We start from the raw sequence: 11601 nt of genomic DNA, 5'->3' as shown, positions 1-11601 counted from the left end.
TCCTTTGCACCCACTAGTTGAGTCCAGTTAGTGAGTGTGGAGGTGGGGGCTGGGGTGTAGAATAGATAAATAAATATATAGAGAGCCAGTCCAGCTGTCTGGAGGAAAGCTCGACATTGTCCGCCTCTTCCAATCCCATCAGTTGCCACATATTCTTTGGTCAGGCTGGCTTTGTCACCTGGTCTCCTTCCTGTGCCCTCCTCACACTGGCTGCCAGAGTAAAGTGATTAAGCCAGAGAGACTGCAAGCCCCATGAGTGCAGGGACGTTGGGTGGTCCATAAACGTCTGATGAATTTATGATACAAGCCTGATTATAGTCTCCTCAAAAATCTTTACTGTTTTTCCTCTGCTTCTAGAATAAAAATCAGATCGCTCATTTGGCCTTCACGACCTACTACATTCAGCCGCAGTCAGCTTCATTTCCCTTTTTTCCTTTCACTACCTCGAAGGCCAGTTTAGCCAGTGATTCACTATGCTTGCCCCGGGCCACTTGTATCCTCCCACCTCCATTCCTGGCAGCCCTCGCAGCAGATCCTAACGCTTAGGGCTCCTCCAAGTGTACAGGCTCGTGAGGCTTCCCTCCCGCAAAGACCAGTCCGTCCTCAGCACACGCAGTGTGCTCCCGCCCGCCGCTCTGCGCTCACCCTGCAGGAGAGGGAGCTCTTTGAGGGCAAGGCCGAACCCTCCCCCGAGCCCTGAGCTGGGCCTGCCGCACACAGATGCGCGGTCCTGCCGGGGAGCAGTCACCCGGGGACAGGGCCGGGTCCGAGGCTGCACGTCGGGAAGAGACGGCGTGCTCCCGAGGTGGCCAGGCCGCTGTAATCGGCCAGGGCGGGCCCGAGCGGCGAGGGAAGAGGTGGGGAACCCGGGCCGCGGCGCTTCCTGCCGGGACCCGGCGGCCCGCCCCAGCCTCTGCCCCCGCCCCGGCCGAGCCTGCGCTGCCGGCCTCCGGCCCCGCTGGCCGCCCAATCAGCGGGCGCCCCCCGCGCGGCCCGCCCCTCCCCCTCTGGTGACAGAAAGTCGGCCCAGCAGATGAGGAAGTGGCAGGCAGGCAGGCTGGCCCCGGGGACTTCTCTGTGGCCCTGCTCCCTCCAAGCCCTCCGCCGTTGCCCGCCTGGCCCCTACGGGTGAGTCTGGACCTTCCACGGGCTCTCCACGTGCCGGCGCCCCCTGCCTTGCCAGCCCGGCCCAGCTCTGCCCTGCCCTGCCCAGGCTGTGGGAGAGGCTGTTCCCGGAGCCAGTGGGTGGGAGGTCCCAGCTCCCTGGGGCCGGGCCTCGCCAGCACCCTCCCTCCCCCACACCCCCGTCTCTGGCCCCCATTTGCCTACACCCAGGCCTTCCTCCACCACCCGTGCTTTTACCCCTCTCCCTCCTCCTCTCCCTTCCCTCCCCCGGCTCCCCCAACTTTGCCAGGCTCCTTTTCCCTTCGATCCATCTTAAAGGAAGGAAGGGACGGGCTGAGTTCCCCGACGAGGGACACACCCAGATTTTCCTGCAGCTTGGGGAGAGGTCCTCCCAGGATCCTTGGTCCCTCCTGGTCTGCCGGGTGTGTGGGTTGATCTTGGGGGCTGGTGGTTGAGAGATAACAGGCTGGCTGGCTCCCATGTGTCAGGGAGGAACCTGTGTTGGCGCCCTCGCCCCGGCCTGGGCCCTGCCGGGGATGGGCGGCCAGCAAGCCCGATGGTGGGGGAGCAAGTGAGGAGGGGATCCGAGCGTGGCCAAGCAGCGCGCACACGTGTGTGAGTGGCCCCGCGAGTGAGCCCGTGCGTGTGCCTGGGCGGCGGCCGAGCTGCGTGAGGGCCGGGAGCCATGCGTGTCAGCCCACGGAGGTGCTGGGTGGTGTGTCAGGCAGGAAACATGTGTGCCAGCCCTTGGCGTGGCGCCTTCGCCGTTGGGGGTGGAGAGCTGGGTGAGGGGTGGATGTGGACCGCAGGCTTGGGGCCTGACCACGGTGGGCCTAAAGAAGCCCGGCCTCCTGGAGGTGAGGGGTGTGCGGGGCGGGGAGGTGACAGAGGTGCGCCTCTTCACTTCGCACCTGCACAGGTGCTTCTCTGGAAGCAAGGAGTCTGGGGCACCTGCTCCCCTGGGCCCTGCTCTGTTCCAAGAATGCCTTGTCCCTCAGGGATTGTCAGTACCATGCTCTCCTGGGTCTGGCCAGAGGCTTTTATGTCCCTGGAAGCCTTCCCCCGACATTCCTTTAGGCCCTGAGGGGGAGGGGGCCTAGCCCATTAGGGCCCCTCCCTGAGGGAGGGGAAGATTCCTGCGACCTCCCCCACTCCCCAACCCCCTCACATGCCACTGGCTTCCCTGCCTTCCCAGGAAGGGAAGAGTGACTGTACCCATTCTGAAGTAGGACAAACTGAGAAGTTCTGGCCAGCTTAGGAGAGGATGCTGGGTGTGGATTTTCAGCAGTGCTTTGGGCCGGGGCTGGGGCTGGGACTAGGGTCGGAGGAGGTTTCTGGCTCAGAACCTAGGACCTTAGTTCATCAGGCTGGTCCCGGGTTGGTGGGTGGTGAGCCTGGGGCTTTACTTGGCTTTCCCAATCCTGGTGGGTCCTGCTTCCCCAGGCACTGACCTGTGGCCTGGACCCACCCTCCACCCCATGCGCAGTACAGCGGGGGCGGGCAGAGGGCGGGGCTGCTGCCAGATCTAGTCAGACAGGTGGAGCCGCCGGGGCAGGAGTCTCAAAGAGCCAGGCTCCAGGAGAGGAAGGGCTCTGCGAGAGGAGAGAGGAGAGCGCTGGAGAGGAGAGGCTGGAGGTGAGAGCCCCGGGAAGGCAGAGGAGAAACGTAGGGAGATGAATGTCCCAGCACAGGCAAGGAGGAATCCCAGGATAAGGTTCTGGAGGGAAAAGAAGGGCCCAGGGAGGTGAGAGTCCTGGCAGGGGCAGGAGGGACCCTGGGGAGAAGAAGAGAGTTCCTGGAAGGGTCCAGAGGGACGGGAAGTAGAGAGGGCAGGAGAGGAGAGATTGAAGGGGAGAATCCTGAGAGAGAAGAAAGACCCAGAGCTGGGGGGGTGAGGGACTCGGGTGAGGAAGGGAGACGGATTTCAAGAGCTCCCTGTTGGTGAGAAGGTAAGACTCTCCAATAAGAGACCTGGAATTGAGAGTCCTTTTGTGGAGGAAGAGGGGAAGGGAGGCCAGGAAGTAAAACTGTGGAGAGGAGAGGAGAGGAGAGTAACGTGTGGAGAGGAAGGGTAGAACAGCCCTTCCCAGGCAGGGAGGACGTGTGGGGAGCAGATGCCTCAACCAAACTGCCTCCTCCCACTAGTTACCAGTAATTCCTTCCTTTCACTGTTCTGTCCTTTCTGCAATGAGGCATTGGGAGTTTTCTTGTCTGGTTCTGTGTCTTATCTCTGTGGGATGGGGGTGTGCAGTGGGCTCTGTCTGACATCCACCCTGTGTACCTCCCCAGAGTCCTGAGCCAGGATGGAGGCTGTTATGAACTTGTACCAAGAGATGATGAAGCACGCAGGTAAGACACTCCACCAGCCGTTTCCTCTCTTCTTTCCCAGGATCCCTGGATCTAGGGCTGTCTTCTAATGGAGAGTTCCTATGAACCCCTTGACCCTTTGCGACCTGACGTCATGTCTGTAGACCTAATGAAGACCCTTCAAACCCTGTGACTCTTCCTGATTCTTTGACCCTTATTCATAGATCCCCGGATCCAGGGCTACCCTCTGATGGGGTCCCCCTTGCTAATGACCTCCATCCTCCTGACCTACGTGTACTTCGTTCTGTCACTTGGGCCTCGCATCATGGCTAATCGAAAGCCCTTCCAGCTCCGTGGCTTCATGATTGTCTACAACTTCTCACTAGTGGCATTCTCCCTCTACATTGTTTATGAGGTGGGCCCCTGGGATGCTGGGCTTTAATTTCTGTCAGCAGGATAAGGAGCAGGCCATAGAGCCAGAGCATGGCATTTCTCCTTTCCAGAGAGGTTCAGATACATGTCCTCAGCTAGTGAAGGGGAGGGATGGCTGGGGAGGGAGAACTCTGGTGGTCTAATCCACATCCCTTCCTAGTTCCTGATGTCAGGCTGGCTGAGCACCTATACCTGGCGCTGTGACCCTGTGGACTATTCCAACAGCCCTGAGGCACTTAGGGTAAGTAGAGGCTGGGGCTAGGTCATAAGCAACCTGGTAGATATGACCAGTTTGGGGCCTGTGCTCAAGGCCCAATTTAGGGAGGCTTTTAGAACAGCGTATGAGGTCCTAAGGCTATCCCAACTTCTTGCAGATGGTTCGGGTGGCCTGGCTCTTCCTCTTCTCCAAGTTCATTGAGCTGATGGACACAGTAAGTAGTTATATGAGATGTGAGAACTTGTGGGGAGAATGAGGTGGGGAGGCCCAGGTTCTGAATCCCCTTCCCTCACTCTTCTCTCAGGTGATCTTTATTCTCCGAAAGAAAGATGGGCAGGTGACCTTCCTACATGTCTTCCATCACTCTGTGCTTCCCTGGAGCTGGTGGTGGGGGGTAAAGATTGCCCCGGGTGAGTGGTGAAGGCCACTATGGGAAAGGGTGGGCACCAGAGGCTGGACTCTGCTGACCCTGTCTTATTGTCTACTCACAGGAGGAATGGGCTCTTTCCATGCCATGATAAACTCTTCTGTGCATGTCATAATGTACCTGTACTACGGATTGTCTGCCATTGGCCCTGTGGCTCAACCCTACCTTTGGTGGAAAAAGCACATGACAGCCATTCAGCTGGTGAGGGGCTTGGCCTGACTTACCTATAACCATCCCCCCACATTCCTAGCCTGGATCCTCCCTTTATCCAGTCTGTCTCACCTTTGACCCCATCTCTCCCTACTCAACATTTCTCTTTCTCTATATGCTCTTCCCCTCTAGTTCTCTCAGTATTCCCTCTGACCCTGACCTTTATCTATCCTAGATCCAATTTGTCCTGGTCTCACTGCACATCTCCCAGTACTACTTTATGTCCAGCTGTAACTACCAGCACCCAGTCATTATTCACCTCATCTGGATGTATGGCACCATCTTCTTCATGCTGTTCTCCAACTTCTGGTACCACTCTTATACCAAGGGCAAGCGGCTGCCCCGTGCACTTCAGCAAAATGGAGCTCCAGGTATTGCCAAGGTCAAGGCCAACTGAGAAGCATGGCCTAGATAGGCGCCCACCTAAGTGCCTCAGGACTAACTGCACATTGGGCAGCGTCCGTCAGTGCCCTCTCCACCTACACCTGTGACCAAGGCTTATGTGGCCAGGACTGAGCAGGGGACTGGCCCTCCCCTCCCCACAGCTGCTCTACAGGGACCACGGCTTTGGTTCCTCACCCACTTCCCCCAGCCAGCTCCAGGGATGTGGCCTCATTGCTGTCTGCCACTCCAGAGCTGGGGGCTAAAAGGGCTGTACAGTTACTTCCCACTCCCTGCCTTAAACTTGGGAGAGGAGCACTCAGGGCTGGCCCCACAAGGGTCTCGTGGCTTTTTTTCTCACAGAAGAGGTCAGCAATAATGTCACTGTGGACCCAGTCTCCCTCCTCCACCCCACACGCTGAAGCAGTAGCTTCTGGGCCAAAGGTCAGGGTGGGCGGGGGCCTGGGAATACAGCCTGTAGAGGCTGCTTACTCACTTGTGTCTTAAATTAAAAGTGACAGAGGAAACCACAGAGGCTGTGTGTATACATGTGTGAATGGAGGAGGTGGGGGAACACAACATGCTTAGCCCTGTCCACAAACAGGAGCAATGGATGATGGTCCAGGCTCCCAGAGGACATATCTAGCTCTCTGATCCCAGTAGAGTAGAGCCCCTAGGAAGGCTGCTGGGATCATGAAAGAAGAGGGATTAGCTGAAACAGATTTAAAAAAAAAAACATGAAGGGAGACATGACTTTATTAGAAAAATAAAAAACAACTGAGGTGATGGGTTAGTCTTCAGCGGATGCCTTGGTGGATGAGGCTGCTTTTGGCTGCACTGGCCTTCTCCCGCTCCCGCCGCCGCGCAGGGTCCAATTCAAAGCAGCGCCATAACCTCAGGGTTTCATCTGCTGCTGCGGATGCCACTGTGGCCCCATCTGGGCTCATGGTCAGACTCAGGACCCGGGATGTGTGACCTGGAGCAAATGAGAACAGTACATACGAATGTTGATGCAGCCATAGCCCTCCCATAAAGGAGGCACATGCCTCCCTTTTTTTCTTTCTTTCTTTTTTTTTTTTTTTTTTTAAAGACGGAGCCTTGCTCTGTTGCCCAGGCTGGAGTGCAGTGGCGCAATCTGGGCTCACTGCAAGCTCCGCCTCCCACTCCTGCCTCAGCCTCATAAGTAGCTGGGACTACAGGCGCCCGCCACCATGCCCGGCTACTTTTTTGTATTTTTAATAGAGACGGGGTTTCACTGTGTTAGCCAAGATGGCCTCTATCTCCTCACCTCATGATCTGCCCGCCTTGGCCTCCCAAAGTGCTGGGATTACAGGTGTGAGCCACCACGCCCGGCCTCCTCTCTTTTTTCAATGGTGTTACTGAGATATAATTCACATACCATAAAATGCATCCTTTTAAAGTGTACGGTTTAGTGGTTTTTAGTATATTCACGAAATTGTACAACTGTTAAAACTAATTCTAAGACATTTTCAACACTTCCCATTACCCTCTCTCCTCAGCCCCTGGCAACCATTAATGTGTTTTTTCTGCGGATTTGCCTATTCTGGACATTTCAGTCATACATTATGTGGCCTTTTATGTCTGGCTTTTTACCTAGCCACTTACCTTTGAGTTCAGCCACCTTGGCCATGGTTGGGTACTTCCAAATAACCAGCTGGTTCTGTGCAAAGCCATGGCCTGAGATGAGCTCCTTGTAGTGGGGAGACCAGAGGATGGAGCACACCTGTGGAGAGGAGCCGGTGTGGGCATGACATATAGCCAAGGCTACTTAAGTCAGAACTGAGCCCATTCTAGTGTTAGGCACCCTGCCATGTGCTCCAGACTCAGAGTTGAATGATCACAGTCCATACAAAAGTTCCTTGAGAGGCAAATTATAGACACTCCCTGACGTAACCATTTTTTAACTTTACAATGGGTTTACTGGGACTTAAATCGGGGAGCGTGTGTATTACCCATTGTACAGATGAGGAATCAATCAGAAGGAAGTTCAATAGGTTGCCAAAGGTCACATTCAAGTTTAGCAGATGATGGAGCCAGAATTTTAACTTGGGCAGTCTGGCTCTAGAGTCCATATCTACAGTGAAGGCTGAATGTGAGGCGAGTGGAAGGAGAGAGCCTCAAGCATCTTTCTAATGGATTTGAATTATATGCCATAGGTGATGAGAAGCCATCACAGGTTTAAGGACAGTATAGTGTAACAAACCACAGCATGGAGGATGCATTGCAGGAGATAACAAAGAATGCTTGACACCAATGAGGAAGCATTGTGGTGGGCCTCCACTGGGAAGGATGAGGCTGAGGGGAGGGGACAGATGTCAATGATATTTTAAGGTAAAACTGATAGATCCTGGTGAGGAGGATGAAAAATTCTAGGAGGTTTTTCAGATTTCTGAGCAGGTTCTGCCATTCCAAAGCAATGTGACAGAGGAAGGAACATTTCAGGGAGGCAAGGGGAAGTGAAAAGGTTAATTTGGGACAGATCAAGGTAGTGGTGCTTATAGGACATGGGATTGGAGATAGCCACAGACTGCTGGAAATGAAGCTCATGAGTTAGAAGTTTGGGAATCACCAAGGCACAGAGTTGGTGAAGACATTGGAATGGATGCACTCTCGATGTGGATGCCCAGTAAGAATGCATGTGGGAGAGGCAGGAACAGGCAAAAGATTACCTGGGAATGGGCATCCACAGCACTCAGACAGGCCCCAGAGCACACGTTCCAGATGCGAATGTGTCGATCACTGGTGCCCCCTCCTGTTGCCAGGACATTGGACTGCCAGGGACACCATGCTACGGCCTAGATGGGATAAAGGTGGGGTCAGCAGGTACTAGAGCTAGACAAGGAGCTCTGGGGGTCACAGATTAACCCAGTCCAATCCTACCATCCCTTCTCCCCTTAACAGTCCCCAGGTTATAGGTGAGGGTCTGCAGAGGCTTCAGCCCAACCCTACTCACCTTGACAGCCCCTTGATGCTGGGTGAATGTCTGCAAAGGAACCCAGCCACCCTCTCCAGGAGCGCTAGGCCACACGTTGACCAAGTTATCATTGCCACCACTGGCCAAATGTCGTCCATCTGGGGCCCAGCGCAGCCCACACACTTCCTGGCTGTGGCCACTCAGTGTAGCCACATGGTGTTCTGCTACCCGAACATCATGGTGGTGGATGTGGCCAGAACGTGAACCACTGGAGGAGGAAAGAAGGGAATCAGGTTCTGTGGCAGCACCAAATGCAAGCAAGCCAGAGGTGGTTCAATTCGGGTGTACAGTCAAGGGTAGGGTGGGCAAATATCAGACTACCATAGACCAACAAAAACCACTGACCTGGAGAGGATATAGCTGTTCCAGCTTAGGGAGCCCACTCGGGCAGAGTGACTGGTCATATTTCGAAGCCGTTTCTGCTGCTGCACATCCCATAGCTAGAGAGAGAAGCCCACTAGGATCAGAGATTGGGACTTGGCATTAATATCCTCCAGCTGTGCAAGCCTATTGGGACTGGTGTGAATGGCAGCACAGGACATGTCTCACCTGCACCTCAGCACTGCTGGTGCCCACAGCCAAGTAGTTGCCCTCTTTGATCCAGGCCACAGAGGATACATATTCCCCAGGCTGCTCCATTTGCAAAAGCTGCAGGATGTCACCAGAGCTTGCGCTCCACAGGTACACACTGTTGTCCAGTGCCACGGCCAGTACATTCCCAGAGCTCCAATCCACAAGGTTCAGGTCTGTCAGAGGCGGAGGCAAGAGCATGAGCTTCCTTGTTTGTGTGGTCCCAGGCCCTCTTTCTCCATCCATGAGGCAAGGATAAGGATGCACTTACAGTAGTCATTTCGAATTTCAGGGGCATCCAGGATGCGGTCTGGCAGGGAAGGAATGTAACGGCAGGTCTTCCGGCTGGAGCCAGGAGTGGCCTTTTGGCTGTAGAGTACTTTCAGTCTGTTCTGGTAACCTGTGGCAACAGAGTGGGTCCAGACGGTGGGAAAATCAACACCTCCCTTGCCCTCAGTCTTAGATAAGAAGAGCAGACAGATATCTGTGCTCAGCCCTGGAGATGAACTGACACCTCCCTCCAGGAACCAGGAACTTCGGGTCTTACCCTCTGGCGCATTTTGTGGTTTTCCACTGAGCCTAAGGATCTTGGCTTCCTCTACATCAAAACCGTTCAGGTTCAAAGCCCAGGCTTTCTGATGTTCCTGGCATAAAGGGTAGTGGAGAAGCAAGATGGTATTATCCAAAGAACAGTCGGGTCCCGTGCCTTAAGCCCCTCTGGGACACATACCTTCTTGGTGGGCGTCTGGCTGTTTTCAGGCTGGTTCTCCTTGCTCAGGAGGAAGCTGGCCACCTCCATCTGGGCAGCACTGCGATGGGGGATATAGCGGTCACCGCCAGGTTTGCTAGGAGTGGTCTGAACCTTGGAACTGGATTTGCCTGGGGCGGAGAAAGAGAAGACAGTCTGACCAGGCTCCCGGGGGAGAAAGTATGAAGGCTGCTCTCACCCAGTCCCTTTGGCACCTCACTGACCAGGAGTTCGGCCCGGAGTTCTGCCGGCGCTGTGGGATCGGTTGGCGGCCCGCATGGGTGAGGGGGCCGGGCCTGAGGCTTCCTTGGCTTTGCGCTGCCAGCGCGCAGGGGGTGCATTGGGGATGGGTGCATCCAGCTGAAGCAGCGAGTGCAGGTCACTCTCGAACGCGAATTGTGCCATGGGAACGCCCGCAGCGGGAGGGGTCCTTGCAGTTGGTGCCTGCGGAGCCCTGGAGGAAAAGAGGCGACGGTGCTCAGGGGACAGCAAAGGACCCCTTCGCTCCTGGCCGGCCACACAATCAGGGCCACCCTCGGTTACTGCCCCTTCTGGCCTAGCACCCCCTCCCCCTGGCCACGACCCGAACCAGGCTCAGCCCCGCCGCCTCTCACCGTGCCCTCCCGAGCAAGTTGCAGTTCCGACCGGCTTTAACACGCCTCGCTTACGCCTCTTAAACTCTCCGCTCTGAGCGCCCATTGGCTCCTTCAAAACCCAACCGTCGCAACCGTTGCCCTCGCCCATTGGCCTCTCCGGCGAAGGGGGCGGGCCTTCCGGGGCAAGTCTCAGCTATCACGAGAGTCCAGCCGCGGAGCGCGATTTGAAGGGTGAGAGAGGGGCTGGGAGCCGGCCCCAGAGAACTGGTGCTGAAAAGCGGGCGGGGCGGGCCCGGGGTGGGCCTGCTCTGCCTCAGCGTCCTCGAGTTGTCCCGATTTGTTCCTCTGCGTCCCCTCTACCGCCGCGAGCTCGGAATGTCTGGCCCCCCGTGCTTCAGGGTCCGAGAGCCTGCAGAAGTTCACACTTAAATCCTAAACGAAGGTCATATTTATGATGCAGAACTCGGTGCAGAACCCGATGGAGGTGACCAAGGCGCTTGAGCTGTTCCTAGAAGGGAAAGGAGAGCCGCGGGCGGCAGCGGGACAGGGGACGGAATTGGGAAGCTAGGGAGCAGGAAGAAGGCCAGAGCTACTTAGGGTACATTCCACTTTTGCTTGGCGCCGGGTAGGAACCCTGCTAGAAAGGAAGTAACGTGTGTTTGTCTTGTTTGCTGCTGTTGTTACAAACAGGGAAAATGAGTTTGAAAAGGGTGAATGAATTCCTTAAGGTCAGGAAAAAGGATCGGTATTCAAACCTGCCTATCTGGAAGATAAGCTTAGACTGCCCTACAGGAGGCACTGTGGCTTACCCCCTTGGGGCTTTAAAGAGATGTGAGAACCTTAGAGATCCATTAGTCTAATCTGTGCGTGGTGCACCCTCCCCACCCCAACAACAAATCCATATTTTACAGATGGAGAACCGAGGCCCAGGGAAGGGATGTGCCCGAGGTCATACAAAGAAGTTTGTGGGAATCCAGGTCTGACTCCATTCAGTCCAGTGCTCTAATAATGACTTGAGTGAATTGTATGAATGTGCTCAGGGGTGGAGCAGCAATCATAAAAATAATAATGGTACCATTTATGGACCATCTTACTGCTGTGTTAAAACAGTTTACAGGCCGGGCGCGGTGGCTCACGCCTGTAATCCCAGCACTTTGAGAGGCTGAGGCGGGCGGAACACGAGGTCAGAAGATCGAGACCATCCTGGCTAACACGGTGAAGCCCCGTCTCTACTAAAAATACAAAAAATTAGCCGGGCGTGGTGGCGGGCGCCTGTAGTCCCAGCTACTCCGGAGGCTGAGGCAGGAGAATGGCGTGAACCCGGGAGGCGGAGCTTGCAGTGAGCCGAGATAGCACCACTGCACTCTAGCGTGGGCAACAGAGGGAGACTCTGTCTCCAAAAAAAAAAAAGTTTACATACATAATCGAGTTCAATCCTTAATCCCAATAAGGCAGATAGATACCCTATCTTCCCTTTACAGAAAAAAGAAACTGGGTCAGAAAGATTAGAAACTTGCCCAAAGGCTTGCAGCCAATAATAAGTAGGAGAGCCCAGGATTCAAACTATCTGACTAATCCCTGCAATCCTAACAA

At 55.3% G+C, this 11601-nt stretch overlaps 2 protein-coding genes across 4 annotated transcripts; one reads left to right on the top strand and one right to left on the bottom strand.

Annotated features, from left to right (window-relative positions):
* Positions 1–1032: 1032 nt before the first annotated feature.
* ELOVL1 (ELOVL fatty acid elongase 1) lies at positions 1033–5629 on the top strand. 3 transcript variants are annotated; one of them, XM_050800321.1, is made up of 9 exons: positions 1033–1128; positions 2617–2760; positions 3415–3474; positions 3657–3847; positions 4025–4105; positions 4239–4295; positions 4386–4491; positions 4573–4709; positions 4894–5629. In XM_050800321.1, the coding sequence occupies exons 3-9, from the start codon at positions 3429–3431 to the stop codon at positions 5113–5115; spliced, it is 840 nt and encodes a 279-aa protein (XP_050656278.1). In that variant the 5' UTR covers positions 1033–1128; positions 2617–2760; positions 3415–3428; the 3' UTR covers positions 5116–5629. The 3 variants fall into 3 exon arrangements, with proteins under 3 accessions (XP_050656278.1, XP_050656274.1, XP_050656276.1); XM_050800317.1 differs by having other exon boundaries at positions 2569–2760; XM_050800319.1 differs by lacking the exons at positions 1033–1128; positions 2617–2760 and adding an exon at positions 1440–1547.
* Positions 5630–5825: 196 nt separating this feature from the next.
* CDC20 (cell division cycle 20) lies at positions 5826–11540 on the bottom strand. Its single transcript, XM_050799153.1, has 11 exons — positions 10027–11540; positions 9637–9866; positions 9395–9543; positions 9212–9308; positions 8936–9064; positions 8644–8840; positions 8440–8534; positions 8074–8302; positions 7790–7915; positions 6726–6843; positions 5826–6075 (listed from the first exon to the last, which is right to left on the bottom strand). Exons 2-11 carry the CDS (start codon positions 9815–9817, stop codon positions 5897–5899), a joined length of 1500 nt encoding a protein of 499 aa, XP_050655110.1. The 5' UTR covers positions 9818–9866; positions 10027–11540; the 3' UTR covers positions 5826–5896.
* Positions 11541–11601: the final 61 nt, after the last annotated feature.

Source organism: Macaca thibetana, chromosome 1, assembly GCF_024542745.1.
Source record: "Macaca thibetana thibetana isolate TM-01 chromosome 1, ASM2454274v1, whole genome shotgun sequence".
Taxonomy (NCBI): Eukaryota; Metazoa; Chordata; class Mammalia; order Primates; family Cercopithecidae; genus Macaca; species Macaca thibetana.
This window is presented reverse-complemented; position numbering and strand designations above follow the sequence as displayed.

Coding starts and splice junctions, on each gene's coding strand:
- ELOVL1 (XM_050800321.1), top strand. CDS start 3,429: ATGGAGGCTGTTATGAACTTGTACCAAGAGATGATGAAGCACGCAG. Junction 4,106..4,238: donor ACAGCCCTGAGGCACTTAGG/GTAAGTAGAGGC, acceptor AACTTCTTGCAG/ATGGTTCGGGTGGCCTGGCT. Junction 4,492..4,572: donor GGGGGTAAAGATTGCCCCGG/GTGAGTGGTGAA, acceptor GTCTACTCACAG/GAGGAATGGGCTCTTTCCAT.
- CDC20 (XM_050799153.1), bottom strand. CDS start 9,817: ATGGCACAATTCGCGTTCGAGAGTGACCTGCACTCGCTGCTTCAGCTG. Junction 8,841..8,935: donor TGAAATTCGAAATGACTACT/GTAAGTGCATCC, acceptor CGCCTCTGACAG/ACCTGAACCTTGTGGATTGG. Junction 6,076..6,725: donor CAAGGTGGCTGAACTCAAAG/GTAAGTGGCTAG, acceptor CATTTGCTCCAG/GTCACACATCCCGGGTCCTG.